This window comes from Miniopterus natalensis, chromosome 11, assembly GCF_054644295.1.
Source record: "Miniopterus natalensis isolate mMinNat1 chromosome 11, mMinNat1.hap1, whole genome shotgun sequence".
Lineage (NCBI taxonomy): Eukaryota > Metazoa > Chordata > Mammalia > Chiroptera > Miniopteridae > Miniopterus > Miniopterus natalensis.
In genome coordinates, this window is record NC_142091.1 from 38,209,768 (window position 1) to 38,226,945 (window position 17,178).

Here is a 17,178-nt window from a genome sequence, read left to right on the forward strand (position 1 = left end):
AAGTACCCTCTAGCCCTTATCTTGTAAAATCCTCTCAGAAACTCTCTGAGATGGGTAATATTGTTCGGTTCCATTGTACAGATGGAGGAACTCAGACTCAAAGAGGTTAAGCAATGTACAGATGGTGTATCGTAGAATTGTACACCTGAAACCTATATAATTTTATTATCCAAGACCACCCCAATAAATTCAATAAAAAGTAAAAATTAAAAAAAAATAAAAAGAGAGAGAGAGATTAATTACATAAGGTGACATAGCTAAAATATACTAAAACTGGTATTCAAATTCAGGGCTTTTTACTTTAGACCCTATGCCCTTACCCATGGTGGAATAGTGCAGAGCACAGGCCTGGGGATGCAGCCCTGGGTGTGACCTGCGGTTCTGACACTAAACGTCAGCATCAGCACTGGCAGGTCATTTCACTTCCTGGACCTTACTTTCCTCCTCTTGGGCTGCTGTCTCCCCTGGCTGTTCTGGGGACCAGATGGAATAATGTCAATAAAAGTTGCTCTGTTGGTTGTAAGGTCTGGAAGCACCAAGGGTTGTTAACAATGCTCTTCTCATTATCAGTAAATCCCCAGGGCAAATCCCCTCCCAACACATGCTCTGGTGGGGCCAAAAGTTAATCCTGCATGAAGGGGTGGAGGGAGCACAGTCCCCAAGGAGCCCCATATTGAGGGAGAGGGCCCCAGCAGACCTGGCTGAAAGGAGGGATTAGAGGGTTTAATGGGCCACAGGCTCAGCACCCGCCTGGCTCTTCTCTGCCAGGCCAGGTTGGAAGATACAAAGGAGACACCACAGGAGAGACCAAAGTGGACAGGGCTTGGCAGGTGAGTGAACTTGGGGGTAAAGTGCCAAATCTCAGCAAAGACCAGAGTGGAGAGACAGGAGCAAGATGTAGGGAGGGGAGGTGTAGAACCAGGGTCAGGTGCCCAGAAAAACTAATTGCATCCTTTTAGGCTCTAAGCACAGGGCTGCACCACTCAGATGTAATTCAAACTAAAACAAGAACCCTAACCTGTAAAATAAGTGTAAGAAAATCCAGCCAAATTCAAATATTTTCTATGATCTAGTTTTATGGTGCTTTGAAATATCCAATGTGAAATTCTTTCAGGAAGTCTTTTCGGTGCCCCTGCCTTGTGGTGACCCAGCATGTACCTGATCTACCTGTTGGATAGTCCAGCACCGCCTGCCAGGGAAAAGCCATGTGCCACCGCTCCACCCGAGTCTCAGCATCCCTACCTCCATCTGCAAAGCAGTAAGGCAGAGGAGGCAGGAGAGGGGCAGCTGGACCTGATGGCCCCTCAGGACCCCCCTAGCTTTGGCTCTTTATGTTTCTGCCCTCACCTGGGACCATCAGCCATGACTGCTTCTCTGAGAGCAGAAATGTCCAGGGCAGTGCAGTTTGCATCCCTTCAGGTGTGAGAAAAAAACCTGGTGACAAACTTGGAATGGGATTCTGGTTAACTAGGGGATAATCATTTAAAATGGAGACAATCAGGTTTACCCTCTTGCCCAGGTCATGGGGTGGGGGGTGGCCTCTGAAGTTTTCTTTCAAGGAGTACACACCCAGGCTGGTTTCTCCTAAGCTCATTTTAAACAAAGCATTTGCCATTCATCACTTCCAAATCTAGAAGCCAGACTACACAATCCAAATCAGTATCAGAGCAAAGCAGGAAAATATTAAAAGGTGGTGAGGAAGTGGAGAGGCAGGGGAACTGGGTTAGAACTGAAGATTTAAAAAAACCTTTTTTCGGTTCTGATATTGTATGATTCTGGAACATGAAAGGTGGTTTTTGTTCATTTGTTTTAGAAAAGAAAAAAAGATAGATGTCGTTTTAAAGAACTCAAAGGGAAACTGCTTGTGGAATCACTGGGGTTCAAACAGCAGTGATGCAGATGTAAATATGAAGCTGCCTGGGCCACTCATCAGAGGCCATTGGAAGTGGGACCTAGCCAGTATTGCCTCAGCCCAAGTCTAGCAGTCCCGGTGTTGACCCCAGGACAATTTAGTGACCAATCTCTATTTTAGGGTTCTTTTGTCTTTGAGAAGCCACAGCTTTCAGGTCTCTGGGTCCCTCCTAGCAGCAATGGCTCTCACAACAACTCCCCGTGGCTTCTTCTTGCTATTACAGGAGCCCAGGGCAGAGTGGGCATAAAAGAACTAAACAGAACACCCATTGGGCCATAGCAGCCACGAGGAAGGAAGATAATAGAGCCAAGGTGTGCCTGAGCAGTGGGAGATGAACCGTCAGCTTGGGCTCCATCAGGAAGAGAGTTGTCCTACAAGAGGGCATTTGCCCCTCCTGCCACTGAAACGTGAGTGGGGGGGGCACCCCGAGAACTCAGAGGCAGGCGGAGCTGCTGCACCTGGGCATGAGAGAGGAGCCACTCCCTGGGTAATAAGTAGACTGAGCAGCAGCATGTTACAGAAAACCTTGGGAAAATCAGCCCTTGCTAGTGATGTGGTGATAGTGATGTCACTTAGTAGAACTTTAAGCAAGAGCAAAAGAAAATACAGTAATGTAGGGATTTAAGAGCTCATCTAAGATCTGATGCCCAAAAGATACTATGGGGCGTGGAGCAGACAAGGGGCAGAAAGAAGCCCTTTCAATGCACTCAGCACAGTTGTTAACTAGATAATTAACTGTGGGATTGGATGTTAAACACATCACCCTTTTAGTAGAATGTAAGCCTTGTGAAGGCAGGAGCCTTGAGACCCTTGTTTTCCTTCTCACAGCCTTGCGCATGGCAGGCACTTGCTAAATAATTGCTAGAAAGAAGAAGGAGTGAATCGTGAGTTCAGATGAAAGAATCAATATTGAAGGGTACCACCAATCCTCTAAACTTGGTCATAAATGATTTAAACTGTACAGAATTCTCCTTCCAAACTCCTGGTTTTTCCCATTTCCAGATGCTCTGGCTGCCTGTCACCCTGGCACACAGCTCGGTGCTACCATGGAGGCCACAGCCTGTAATAGATCAAAAGACTCTTCGCCCGCCTTCTACCTGGTGGGCATCCCCTCTCTACAGGAGGCCCTCTTCCTCCCTGTGTTCGTCGTCTTCCTGCTCTTCTACCTGCTCATCCTGGCAGGTAACACCCTGATCCTGGTGGCTGTGGTGGCAGAGCCCAGCCTCCACAAGCCCATGTACTTCTTCCTGATCAACCTCTCAGCCCTGGACATCCTCCTTACCACGTCAACTGTCCCCAAGATCTTGTCCCTACTCTTACTTAGGGACCACTTCCTCAGCTTCCCTGCCTGCTTCCTGCAGATGTATCTCTTCCACGGCTTCACATGCTCTGAAGCCTTCATCCTGGTGGTCATGGCCTATGACCGCTATGTGGCTATCTGCCGCCCACTACACTACCCTGTCCTCATGACCCCGCAGACCAATGCTGCACTGGCAGCCAGTGCCTGGCTCACTGCCCTCCTCCTGCCCATCCCAGCAGTGGTGCAGACATCCCACATGGCTTTTGGTTCTGTGGCCCAGATCTACCACTGCTTCTGTGACCACTTGGCTGTGGTCCAGGCCTCCTGCTCTGACACCACGGGCCAGACCTTCATGGGCTTCTGCATTGCCATGGTAGTGTCCTTCCTGCCCCTTCTGCTGGTGCTTCTCTCCTATGCCCGCATCCTGGCCTCAGTGCTTCGCATCAGCTCCCAAGAAGGACGCTCAAAAGCCTTCTCTACCTGTAGCTCCCACCTCCTGGTGGTTGGCACCTACTACTCCTCCATTGCCATAGCCTATGTGTCCTACAGGGCTGACCTGCCCCTGGATTTCCACATCATGGGCAATGTGGTGTTCGCCATTCTCACACCTGTCCTCAACCCCCTCATCTACACTCTGAGAAACAAGGATGTCAAAGCAGCCATCACCAAAATGGCATGTCCCTGGGACCAAGGGCACTCTGGAAACCTTTGATCTTAGATTCTGCTCCCAGGATACCAGTGTGCTAAGAACAGAGAATGACATCAAAATGTTTTTTGAGGGAAAGAATGACTTACATAGCAGGGCCAAAAGTATAACATTGGGACTTCTATTTCCATTAATGATAAGTTGGCTATGAAATCAACCCTTCCATGGAAAGAAAGACAAATATCAAATAAACAAATATCCAATAAATATGGAAAAAGTTTTCAACCTCTTTAGTAATAGAAGAAGTGCAGATTACAACAGCAAATAGATACCATTAGAAACCTATTAGACTGGCTAAAATGTCAGATAAAATATAAGAAGTATCTGCTTAAAAGAATCAAATAGATTTTTCAATATTAACAGGGCTACATGGTAATAAAGATGAGAATACAGAGAGGTTAGTTATTAAGACATGGATAGACATAGAGATTAATGAAACAGAATATAGAGCCCAGAGACAGACCCTTAAATATATGGACAATCAATATATAAAGAAGTGACTCTGTGATCATGTAGAAGATGGACATATAATAAATGGTATTAGTACTATCTGGTATCCATATGTCAAAAACGAAATTTGTCTCTTACCTCAAGTGAACATAAAAATCAATCTCTCCCCCCTATTCTTTTTTTTAAAAAAGATAGAAGTATGAGTCATCATGTTGAGCTGGTATTTTAGGCCCCATTCACATACAAGATTGGACCAAGTTGCTGATAAATAAATATATCTAAGGCTTAAATAAATTACTTGAAAAATGCCTGATCGAGAAGATCATGGCCTCTTCCTTCACTTTAGGGAAATGACCTTCTGAATTTTTATGAGGAAGTTTCTGGAGACCTGGGCAGAGGATCCAGCTTAGAGATCTTCATGACAGATCATCTGGACCATGGTTCTTATGTATGGTTCTTACGTACCTATTGAGCTCACATGCCACCTTGAGAATTTGAACACACTTAGACACTTCCACATGGTAATTTGCACTATCAGCTACCTGATCTGGGGTCCAGACTTTAACATTTCACCTAGTCTACCTCGCTCATTTTGTAGGTGAGGAAACAAACAGACCCTGTTGCTGTCCTGGGGTGAGGAGGAGCAGCATTAGAAATGGATCTTCTGACTGCTGGGAAATGCTTCTTCCACCAAATCAACACAACTGCCATGGACTCTGTCTCGAAAATATGTCCCTGCACTTGCTCACTGTCTACTGTTTTCACTTGTTGGGTTTCCCTGATCCCATTCTTACCTTGTTAAGTCCATTATCTATATAGATCCTGGCATTGGCTTACTAAAATATATATCTAAGTCAATCCTGTGCTTATAACAAAACAAAACAAAAAAAACAACCTCATTAAAGACCTAAATATGAAAGGTAAAACTATAAAACTATATAGGAGACTATAGTACTGATCTTGGGATGGGAAAATATTTCTTAAACAAGATTTTGTTTTAAAAGCTCTAAGCATAGAGAACAAGAAAGTATAAATTTGCCTGCTTTAAAATGTAGAATTTCTGTTCACCAAAAGACACCCCTCCTTCCCCCAAAAAGTGGAAAGCTATGCTACAGAACAAAAGAAGCTATTTACAATGCATGTAACCAACTAAAGGACTCAGGAGTCATAGCCAGAATATATATAACGAATCACTTCAAGTCAATCAGAAAAGGCAGTGAAGCCACTAGAAAAATGAGCAGAATAGTCATAAGAGAGAGTAAACAAATGTCCAAAAAATATATAGGAGAAAGTGTTCAACCTCATTTAGTAATAGGAGAAGTGCAAATTACAACCAATAGATACCACTAGAAACCAGACTGGCTAAAATGTCCAAGTCTGATGATACTTGGGTTGACAAGGTTGTGGGTCATCAGAGCTCATACATTGACAGTGGGAGCCTTCGCTGGTACAAATACTTTGGAAAACATTTTATCCCTATCTTATAATGTTGAAGATACACATACTTTATGATCTAGCACAGCAGTATTTCTCTAATTTGTGAAATGTTCATAACTTGTAACACTATATGTCCATAAAACATGAAAGAATTACATATACATGCAACAACATGGAGGAATCTCACATCATGTTGAGCAAAAAAAAATCAGGATCCACATAGATATATATGGTAGGATTCCAGTTATAGAAATTTTAAAGACAGGCAAAACCACAGTATTTTTTAATCAATGCATGCAGATGTCATACACTGTGAAGAAAACAGAAGGCATACTTATTATAAAAACCAGAATCATGGTTATTTCTGTAGGAGCAGGAGAAGGTTGTAATCAGGGAGGGGCAACTGGGCCTTAGGAGGTGTCAATGTTTCATTCTCTCCTGAATGATGGTGACATGATGTTTCCTTTACAATTAAACTTTTTGCTTTACAATTAAATATGTAGGCTTTATATGTTTTTGCTCTGTATGAATACAAGATTTTATAATAAACCCTTAAAAGGCATCATTCCATTGGGCACATCTGCAATAGTCATTCTTGATGGTTGATCCAAGTCTTCCCCTGGTAGACACAGTCCACTGACTGTGGTAGTTTTCACATTCATGGTAAGCATCAAGCTGCTGAATATAATCTTCCCCATTTGGTCATTCATTTAAGAAGCCTTGACTAAGCATCTAGGAGGTGCTAGACCATGCAGTAGAAGGCAGAGACATAGAGATAAATCAGGACAGTTGCTGTCCTCAATTTGTTCACAGTCTAGTGAGAGAGACAGACGTGGGCAGAAATAGCAGTGTGTTGGGTGCCATTTCAGAGGGAAGCCCAGGGCATGGTGGGAGTACAGAGGGTGATATTTAATTCAAGGTAAAAATGCCTTCCATAAGTATTTTTAATCTATGGCACCTGCTACTGTTTGTTTGGGAGTCTTCGTGGAGTTCACAACAGGGTGGGTGTGGACTGATTTACCAGAGATGCCCTGAGCAGCTCCCGCCAGAGGAGGAGAGGTATTTTTCCAGCACTGATGGGGTGTGGTGTGACAGTGTGGCATCCTTTTGCTACCTGTCAGGGGGGACTAATTTTTTGTGTGTGCCTTTATTGATTTTAGAGAGAGGAAGGGAGAGAGAGGTAGAAACATCAATGATGAGAGAGTCATTGACTGGCTGCCTCCTGCACGCCTCCTGCTGGGGGCTGAGCCCGCAACCCGGGCATGTGCCCTGACTGGGAATTAAACCACTATCTCCTGGATCCTAGGTCGATGCTCAACCGCTGAGCCATGCCAGCTGGGCTGGAGGGACTAATTTTTAGCACTGAGAAATGGAGTTTACACTCAGTTAAACCAAAGGACTTTAACACTCAGTTCCCTACAGGAATCATCTGGGTCAAAAAGGGGCCAGGGATGGGCAGAACTACAGTGCTCCCCGAACAGGCAGAAAGGAAGCCATTCTCCAAAAGTGAACGGGGCAGGCAATAACCTTGTCATGGCACATGTAACAGGGAAGAAAATCTTCCACAGAAAATTGTGATAAAGATGCAGAACTTATAACCTTAGGTAAAGGCGTTAGCAGAGAGTATTTCAGCAGATAGTAATGAGAGTCTTCATACATGACTTTTAAAGTCCCAATTATAATAACTTTAAACCAAAATGATAAAACAAGGCATTTTTAGTGAATTCTCACCTCCATTCTGTTTCCTCCGCCTGTGTTTTGGTTTCCATGAAGTTTCGTACTCAGCGGTCACTTAGTGATCTCACATCCTGTGGTTGTAAGTCTATAGTCAGTCATGATGCATTATGGATGGATCTGAATACATTTCTCCTGCGTGGTTTTCTCCTGGTTCTGGGTGCAGCATCGGGCACCGGTGCAACAGGGTCACCTCAGTCATTGCTGTGGTTCGGTGTCCTCACAGCCTTGAGATCTGGAGCATCGGTCACTGCACATACACACTCTATTCCATTTGAAAATGTGCTTACTGCTTGGCCCAGAAGTTCTACTTCTAAGGATCTCTGTATCTCAGAGGAATATTTGGGCACATGTGCCCTAAAATATATGTTTAAGAGATATTAATTATAATATTCATAATAGCAACAATCAGATACAACTCAAATGTCCATCAACAGGGAAATTTTGGGCAAACTTCATCATATCCATACTACCAAATACCAAAATTCAGATGAAAAGAATGAAGAATTAGATCAGACACAGAAAAATTCCAAGACTTGTTAAGTTAGAATGTGACAAAATAAATACAAAATGATTTAATTTGTGTTAAAGGAAAAACAAAACAAAGCCCTCCCCCCCCCCACACACACACACAAACGCTTAGAGGAGGCCTGGAAGGACCACACCAAATCAGTGATAGTGATTACCTCTGGGGAGGGAAGGGGAAATAGCATGTGAAATTAATTGTTTACATTTTACACATATTAGTGAAAGAGTGACAAAGTCAGGCACAGAGAGCTTTGGAGCCCTAGGAGGGAATCAGGAAGGGTGAGGAAGGGACAGACCATCTGTGACTGGGCTCTGGTCCTGCCTGGGGTTGGGGCACAGCCACCACCTCACATTCTTTCCACAGAGCCTTTGCGCATTCCTCATGGCACACAGCAGCAGTACATCCCAGCCATGCAGCAGGGGTTATGACTTGGGTTTATTAAAATAATAGCCCTGGGCTTATTGTTTCTTACGCAGGAGGCACTGGGCAAAGCACCTAACCCTTCCCAGGTGCCTGTGAGATAGGCAATGCTGTTACAGGTAAGAAAAGAAAGGCTCATTTCGGTTACAGAATTTGTTCAAGGTGACATAATTGGAAAGAACTCAGGTCTCAGCCATTAGACCATGTGCTGCTGAACCGCTGAACCGGAATCAGAGACTTGGGTCCAAATCCCAACCCTGCCTCCAGCCACTCGTGTGACCTTGGGCAAGTCATGTCTCTTCTCCAGATCTTGGTTTCCTCAAATGTCAAATAGGATAAACAATTCTGACTCTGCCTGTCTTCCTTGGCTGTTGTGAGACCAGATGGGAAAACAGGAGTACAACTGCCCCATTAGGATAAAGTTTGGAACCCATGGGGGTCGTTAATAACACTGTTTTCATTATCTGCAAAGCCCAGGGCCAAGTCCCCCACTCCACCCTAGGAAATTGTTCCCAGTTGGCGGGGGTGAGGTCCCATAAGAGAGCCAACTTGAGGGTAGGGTCCCTAGTGGGCCCTGGCTCCAGTGTTTAATGGGCTGTGGCTCAGCCACCTACCTGGCTCCTTTCCCGGGGCCAAGTGTTGTGACTCCACAGAAGACACCAAGGTGGATCAGACTGGTAGGTGAGCTGGGCCGGGGAAGCAGGGCCCAGAAACAGTCAAAGGCTGGGGCGAAAAGACAGGCTCGGGAAGCCCAGGGGCATGGAGAGCCAGGGTGAGGAGCCTGGGAGCACAAACAGGATGTGTGAACGTCAGGGTCCCAGTGTGCACACACAGTCTGTGTGACCCTGGGTCAGACACCCTGGCAGGGATGTGCAGTAACAAGCAAGAGGCTGATGAGCTTGTAAGAGTTTCTTACAAGGGGGCAAGGCCTGTGACAGTAAAGGAAATAGAAACTTTTAATAAGGTCCCTGTCAATATTATGAGTCACAGATGAGGGAACTGCAGTTCAGAGAGGGAAAGTGGAAGGTGGTGGAGCCAGAACGGAAACCCAGGTCTTTCTAACTCCAAAGCTAATGAACCCGAACTCTGTAATTCACACATATCCTGCTCCTTTTCTATGGGAACAACACAGTGTGGTGAAAATATGAGAGAATGGCATGGATTTGGGAGTTATAGTGAAGTGTAATGACACAATGACTGTAAGGAATCAAACATACAATAGAGGCTTAAAAAGTGGGGGCATCCCCCCTCTCTCTCCTCAGAGGCTTGGGCCATGAGATGTCCATCTCTGGCCCCTCACTGGGCCAAAGACAGAGGTGACACTCAAAAATGTTCTTTGAGCTGGAGGAGATCATCTCTTCCAAAGCCCTCATTTTATGGATGGGAAAACTGAGGCTCAGAGGCTCAAACCACAGCTGGTCCAGGAGCCGGGCCTGTTGGTTGCCAGGCAGTCCTTGCAGTAGGCTGACTCCAGAACAACCTTTGCTCTCACAGCTTATCAGCCATGGCCTTGAACAAGGGTTTGACCTTCTCCGACCTTGTTTCTCATTTGTTGACGGGCATAACCACTGCCTGCAGGTTGGATGATGGGAGGAGGTGATAACAGGAAGTGTGGCATCAGGTTGTGACTCCGGATGGGGACTGGACCCAGAGTGGACTTGCCTCAGACTGGCCTGTAGTGTGTGAGTTCTTGACTTTGTATAAGAAAAATTTCAAAATATAAGTCCAGGTGATTTTCAGGGTACATTCATTAAAGCTGGGGACAGTGAAACAAAGGAAGGACTTAGGGTAGAAGAAGCAACAGGAGAAAGCCTAGGCAGTGCTCTGCTTTGGCTCCTTAGAAACATTATAGGAGAGAAATGAGCCATGCTGGGCTGCATGAATTCCCTGAGAAGTAAAAGTCACAGCGACAGAAGTGAGCCAAGGCAGAGCTACTTTTAGCTCACTGGAAAATCAGAGGAAAGGGGGGCCTTGGAGACAGGTTCAGGGGGTTAGCCTGGGATGAGCTACCGCTGCCCACTGCTTCCCTGGTTGCAAGTCTCATGGGGATCCTTAGAGTTTGAGAGAAGGAAAATAAAAGTTCATAGCCGAGAAAAGGCGTGGGCATGCTCTAGAGTGAACCAGCACTGATTCCCTTTGTCTTGAGGGGTTTTATCTCTCTTCTATGGTTATAATCTTAGGGGAGGGTTCGGAAGAAAGCTTGCCAGGTTTATTTTTAATATGCTAATGTATCAAAATGAGCATATAGGGAACTTTGGGATTATTCTTTGGTCAGCTTTACTGTTTTACTTCTATCTTCGGTCTGTCTGGCTCTAATCTGTTTTTGTTATTTGTTCCCCTGACTTTATCCATCCTTGGGCTTGGCTGGCACAAATGGCATTTATTGGGTCTCTGTGCTCTATCTCCCAGACCAGGGTGATTTAAGCTACGTATTCTCTGGTCAGGGAGGAGAGGTATAAACCATTTGTTCTCAAGTGTGCTTGGTTAGGGAAGATAAGGCCTTTCAATTCACTAGCTAGCTATAAATCTGTCAAATTATTTGGCCTTCTTTAATTAACTTGTCTCAGTTTTCCCATTCCACTTGCCCAGGAATTTTCCTAGCTTCTTACTATTCTGCCTCAGTTGAACATTCAGGTGATTGGTTTTTCTGTCTTCTCTGTGTCCTACCAGCACTATAACTGGCTGGTAGATAATCCTGACCAAGACATTGTCCCCTAACAATACTTTTAGTGTTCTTATGCACTGAAAACATCCCTGTAATATGTATTCAGAATAAAGTCAATTAATCTAAACCACAAAATAAATATAAAGAAGTCCAGCGACTTTCTGATTTTTGCTATGATGCTACATCAATCCTTTTTTAAAACACTGAATACTAAATTCTTTCAAAAACATTTCAGTGCTCCTATCTGGCGGGCACCCTAACCACATGCTTTGTCCGTTACATAAGCCCAATCTGCCAAAACAGAAGGTTAGAAAAGGAAAGGTGTGAGCACATGAATCTCAACTGGTTGGTCTTTCCTGTGGCCCCAAGTAGGTGGGACAGCCTGGGTTCATTGTGGAGTTATTCCGGGTTCAACGTGATAATCCAGCCCTGCTGATAGTCTAACTCTGGTCCTGTGGCCCACTTACTGTGTGACCTTGGGTAAATCACAGCCCATTTCTGAGGATCCCTTTCTTGTCCCCCATCTGTATAAGAAAGGCATCAGACTAAGACTATTGAATTGCCGATGACCCCTTCATTCTCATTTTATGATTCAGCAGCAAAACGAAGCCAGGTAGGGAAGCTGCATTCTAGCTCCTGCCTCTGGAGCACCAAGCTTCTGGGAGGGGTTGAATGCGTTGTTAAATAGAAACCACCAGGCCCCACGACAGCCCCGTGAGTGCTCCCCCTCTGGTGGAGCCATCAACACATACATAGACGGGGACAGAAAGCCAAGCATGATCATAGTGATGACAAAGGAAAGCACAGGAACTGGGAGAGCCCAAAAAGAGGCCCCTGAGCCTGCCAAGACTTCCTCATTGGAGAAGGAATATTTGAGCTGAGTTGGGCAGAAGAATGAGGCAAGAGCAAGGAGTACGGAGAAGCATGCTACAAGAAGACAGGCTCTGAGTGGCAGGCTGAGGAATCACCTTCACTCATGAAAAGCCTATGAACTGGGTGGGAGCGAGGACACTGTGTTCAAGACACACTCTGCCATGAACTTATCGTTTGGCCTTGAGAAGACACTATTTCTGGAATTCAGACTCAGAGTCTGTCTCCCCTCTCTTTAACAGAAGTGGGCAGAGGAGGAAGGGGGAGGGTAAAATTGGACTTGATTGTTGCAAGGTGCTGCCCCGCACACCCCAACTCAGCTTAACTCAATGACATTTAATCCAAAATTTACTTCTCTGAGCTCTAAAAACATGCGGAAAAATGTATTTTGCGTCAGTCTGGGTATGAGAAAAACCTGACAATCGACTTAGGCAGCTTGGGTCTGGTTAACTGAAGGTTAACTCTTTTAAGTTGAGATGCAATCATTTTGCTTTCCTTCCTAAGTAATGGGGGCCGACCTCTAGAACAATTTTCTTTTTTCTTTCAAAGAAGTATTCACAATGAAGGGGTCTGTTCGTTCCATGTATCTTTTTATAAATTGAGTTTATTAGGGTGACATTGATTAATAAAACTATATGTTTCAAGTGTACAATTCTATAATACATCATCTGTATATTGTATTGTGTGTTCACCACCCAAAACCAAGTCTCTTTTCGTCACCATTTATCCCCCCTTTGCCCTCTTCTACCTCCCCCCTTTCCCTCTGGTAATCACCATACTGCTGGCTGTGTGTATGCACTGGGTTTTTTTTTTCTTAATCCCTTCCCTTTTCACCCAGCCCTACAACCCCCCTTCCCTCTGACAGCTGTCAGTCTGTTCTCTGTATCTATGAGTCTGTTTCTATTTTGTTAGTTTTATTTTGTTCATTAGATTCCACATATAAATGAAATCATGTGGTATTTGTCTTTCTCTGGCTGGCTTATTTCACTTAGCACAATACTGGTCCATCCACACTGCTACAAAAGGTAAGGTTTCCTTCTTTTTTATAGCTGAGTAATATTCCATTGTGTAAATGTACCTTAGCTTTTTTATCCACTCATCTTCTGATGGGCACTTGGGCTGCTTCTAAATCTTGGTTATTGTAAATAACACTGCAATGAACATAGGGGTGCATATAGTCTTTCGAATTAGTTTTTTGGGTTTCTTGGAATATATTCCCAGGAGTGGAATCACTGGGTCATAAGGCAGTTCCAGTTTTAATTTTTTGAGGAAACTCCATACTGTTTTCCACAGAGGCTGCACCAATCTGCATTCCCACTATGTATTTTTTTTAGAAGGACATTTACCAGCCTTCACTCCCTAACACAAACCAGACTACCCACCACAACTTAAGAGACTAAAGAACAAATTGAAATTTATGGTTGTTACTGACAATATCAGCTTAGAAATAGAGGGGAAGTGGGAAGAAAACCTTTGGCGCAATCTCTCCCTACATAAAAACTTAAGCTTCCAGATTCTCTAGGGAACATGATACAGAGAAAGAGCCCTGGTCTGGAGGACAATGGTCTTAGTTCCGGTCCAGGCTCTGTGGCTGACTGGCCATGTGATCTTAGGCAAGTCCTTGCCCTTTTTGTCTATAAAGGAAAAGTTGACTGGACATTTCCAGTCTTGGTATTTTTATGCTTCAACGGCATGAGAAATGACTTATCAGAAGTAAGAGAAACAGGACAGTTCTAGAAAAACCAGAGAGGGAGTACTCTTAGAATCATCAGGGTTGAAGAGGCAATGATATAAATGTGACCATGGACTTGCTCTTGGATTGCTTATTCAGAGGGACATCCCCAACATTTTGGATGGTCATTACTCTCCCTCAGTTGAAGACCTCTGGGTCGTTGGTGGACAGAAGCACACATCTCCCCATCCTTGACAAGAAGAGAACTGCTTCTGGTGGTGGGTGGTGGTGGTGGGTGGGGATTTTACCTTTGGCATTTGTCACAAGAAGAGTTCCTCTCTGGCAACAGTGGCTCACAAGACTCCTAAGGTTCCAGATGAATGTAGTACCTTCTCAGCTGGGGTAAGGGAAGTCTACAGGCTAGCAATTCATCAGGAACATCAGAGCAGCAGTAGCAGCTAGGGGGAAGACCAGCGGAAATCTTTCAAAACCACTTTTCACCATCATAATTCAATAATCAACTGTTTAGATCTAATTTTCCCAGTAAAATTTAACTCTAAGGAGTTGGAACTTTGTCTCCCTTCTCCACTTTCCTCACTGTATCACCTGAATGCAGCATTGTTTAATTAATAATTAATATTTGACCAAAGAAGAAAGGTAGAAATTTGGGGTTCACATGATAGAAGTCAATACCACAGCTCATCATCAGTCTCTAGAGTTGGTTGTAAATAATTGTGCTTAGCACATAAACATTATAGAATATCACTCTGAAATCCTTTGTTTCTGTGGTTTTCAGATATTCCCAGTATCCAGATGTTCCAGCTGCCTATTTCCCAGAAATCCAGCCCTGTCTCACTATGGAGGCCACAACCTGTAATGGCTCAGTGGATGGCTCACCGGTCTTCTACCTGGTGGGCATCCCCTCTCTGCCAGAGTCCCTCTTTCTCCCTGTGTTTTTTATTTTCCTCCTGTTCTACCTGCTCATCTTGGCAGGTAACACCCTGATTCTGGTGGCTGTGGTGGCAGAGCCCAGCCTCCACAAGCCCATGTACTTCTTTCTAACCAACCTTTCTGTTCTGGACATCCTCTTTACCACAACCACTGTCCCCAAGATGCTGTCCTTATTCCTGCTCGGGGACCGCTTCCTCAGCTTCCCTGCCTGCTTATTGCAGATGTATCTCTTTCAAAGCTTCACATGCTCTGAAGCCTTCATCCTGGTGGTCATGGCCTATGACCGCTATGTGGCTATCTGCCACCCACTGCGCTACCCTGTCCACATGACCCCACAGACCAATGCTGCACTGGCAGCCAGTGCCTGGCTCACTGCTCTCCTCCTGCCCATCCCAGCAGTAGTGAAAATCTCCCAGATGACTTATAACAACATTGCTCACATCTACCATTGCTTCTGTGATCATCTGGCTCTTGTTCAGGCCTCCTGCTCTGACAAGACTCCCCAGACCCTCATGGGCTTCTGCATCGCCATGGTAGTGTCCTTCCTGCCCCTTCTGCTGGTGCTTCTCTCCTATGCCCACATCCTGGCCTCAGTGCTTCGCATCAGCTCCCAAGAAGGACGCTCAAAAGCCTTCTCTACCTGTAGCTCCCACCTCCTGGTAGTTGGCACCTACTACTCCTCCATTGCCATAGCCTATGTGTCCTACAGGGCTGACCTGCCCCTGGACTTCCATATCATGGGCAATGTGGTGTATGCTATCCTCACACCTATCCTCAACCCCCTCATCTACACTCTGAGAAACAAGGATGTCAAAGCAGCCATCACCAAAATGGCACGTCTCAAGACCCAGTCTGGGATAGGAGCCCTTGGCCTTTAGATGCAGCTAATCCTGCTCTCAGAACACCAAATAACAGTGCCCAGTACAGATTAAGGATTCAGGAAATATTGTTAAATGAATAAATTAATGAATATAGTATGGCAAAAGAAAAATCAGTTAAGCAGACATCTCTAACAGTGGTTCTCACACTTTGGTCCAGGGCTTTCTCCCTGGTACAATGGAATATGTTAACCTTTATAGGAAATCTTAAGTTGTTATATAAGAATTTCATGGTGTTGTGACTGAAACCCATCAATATGGCAATGATAGGCTGTGGCCTCTTGCTGAAAAACCTCCAAATGCAAGAACCTGGTAACTTAAGGGAGATTATTTAAAATGTGACCAAATTGCAAAGGGTTTCAAATATGAGAAAGCTGAGCCATTTGAATAGAACTGCCTTATGACCAAGCAATTCCAATTCTGGGTATATATCCAAAGAGACCCAAAACACTAATTTGAAAGAATATATGTACTCCTATTTATTGCAGTGTTTTTTACAATAGCCAAGATATGGAGGCAACCCAAGTCTCCATCAATAGACCAGTGGATAAAAAAGTAGTGGTACATGTATACAATGAAATATAACTAGGCCATAAAAAAGAATGAAATCTTACTATTTGCAGCAGCCTGAGTGGACCTAGAGGGTGTTATGCTAAGTGAAATAAGTCAGTCAAAGAATGACAAATACCATATGATTTCACTTACATGTGGAATCTGAAGAACAAAGAAACCAAACAAAACAAAAATGGACTCATGGGTACCGAGAAAAGATTAATGGTTGCCAGGGGGGAGGAAGATGGGGGGACTGGGTGAAAAAGGTGAAGGGATTGAGAAGTACAGGTTGGTAGTTACAAAACAGTCATGGAGGTATAAAGTACAGCCTAGGAAATATAGTCAATAATATTGTAATAACTATGCTTGGTGCCAGGTGGGTACTGAAACTACCAGGGAGAACATCTTGTAAAGTATATGATTATCTAACCACTATGCTGTACAACTGAAACTAATACAAAATAATATTGAATATAAACTGTAATAAAAAGTTTTTAAAAACCCAATTAAAAAAGAGTTTTATATAAATGGAATCATATAGTATGTACACTTTTGTGTCTGGATTCTGCTCAATATGTTTTTAAAATCACCCATCTCATAGTATGTATCAATATTTTATGCTTTTTATTATAGGAATTGTTTCATTATATGGATATACATATTCATTCACTGGTTGATGGACACTTGAGCTTTTTCCCAGTTTTTTGCTTCCCTTTACATTTTCTTAGTGCTGTCATTTGAGGAGCAGAAGTTTTTAATTTTGATAAAGCCTAACTTTACTAATTATCTTTTTCTCCCCTGTTACGTGTTGTGTTTTGGGGGTCATATTTAAGAAATCTTTGCATACCTCAAGCTTTCAAAGATTTATCTTCTGTTTTCTTCTGGAAGTTTTATAGTTTTAGTTTTTAACATTTAGGTTTATCATACATTTTGAATTAATTTTTTTACATGGTCTGAGCTAAGGATCAACTTTCACTTTTTTCTATCTGGATATCATGAAAATCACATTGTATATGTCCTCCCAATTTTTCTTCTTTTTCAAAATTGTTTTGGTTCTTCTAGGTCCTTTCCATTCCCATATTAATTTAGAATCAGCTCTGCA

General features: G+C 43.9%; 2 protein-coding genes across 2 annotated transcripts; both read left to right on the top strand.

Annotated features, from left to right (window-relative positions):
- Positions 1-2,958: 2,958 nt before the first annotated feature.
- On the top strand, positions 2,959-3,924 carry LOC107524478 (olfactory receptor 2AT4-like). The gene has a single exon (XM_016196400.2). The coding sequence runs from the start codon at positions 2,959-2,961 to the stop codon at positions 3,922-3,924; it is 966 nt and encodes a 321-aa protein (XP_016051886.2).
- Positions 3,925-14,552: 10,628 nt separating this feature from the next.
- On the top strand, positions 14,553-15,524 carry LOC107524492 (olfactory receptor 2AT4). The gene has a single exon (XM_016196411.2). It carries the CDS (start codon positions 14,553-14,555, stop codon positions 15,522-15,524), a length of 972 nt encoding a protein of 323 aa, XP_016051897.2.
- Positions 15,525-17,178: the final 1,654 nt, after the last annotated feature.

Bases quoted from the DNA above. Each gene is read 5' to 3' on its own strand.
- LOC107524492 (XM_016196411.2), top strand. From the start codon at position 14,553: ATGGAGGCCACAACCTGTAATGGCTCAGTGGATGGCTCACCGGTCTTC.
- LOC107524478 (XM_016196400.2), top strand. From the start codon at position 2,959: ATGGAGGCCACAGCCTGTAATAGATCAAAAGACTCTTCGCCCGCCTTC.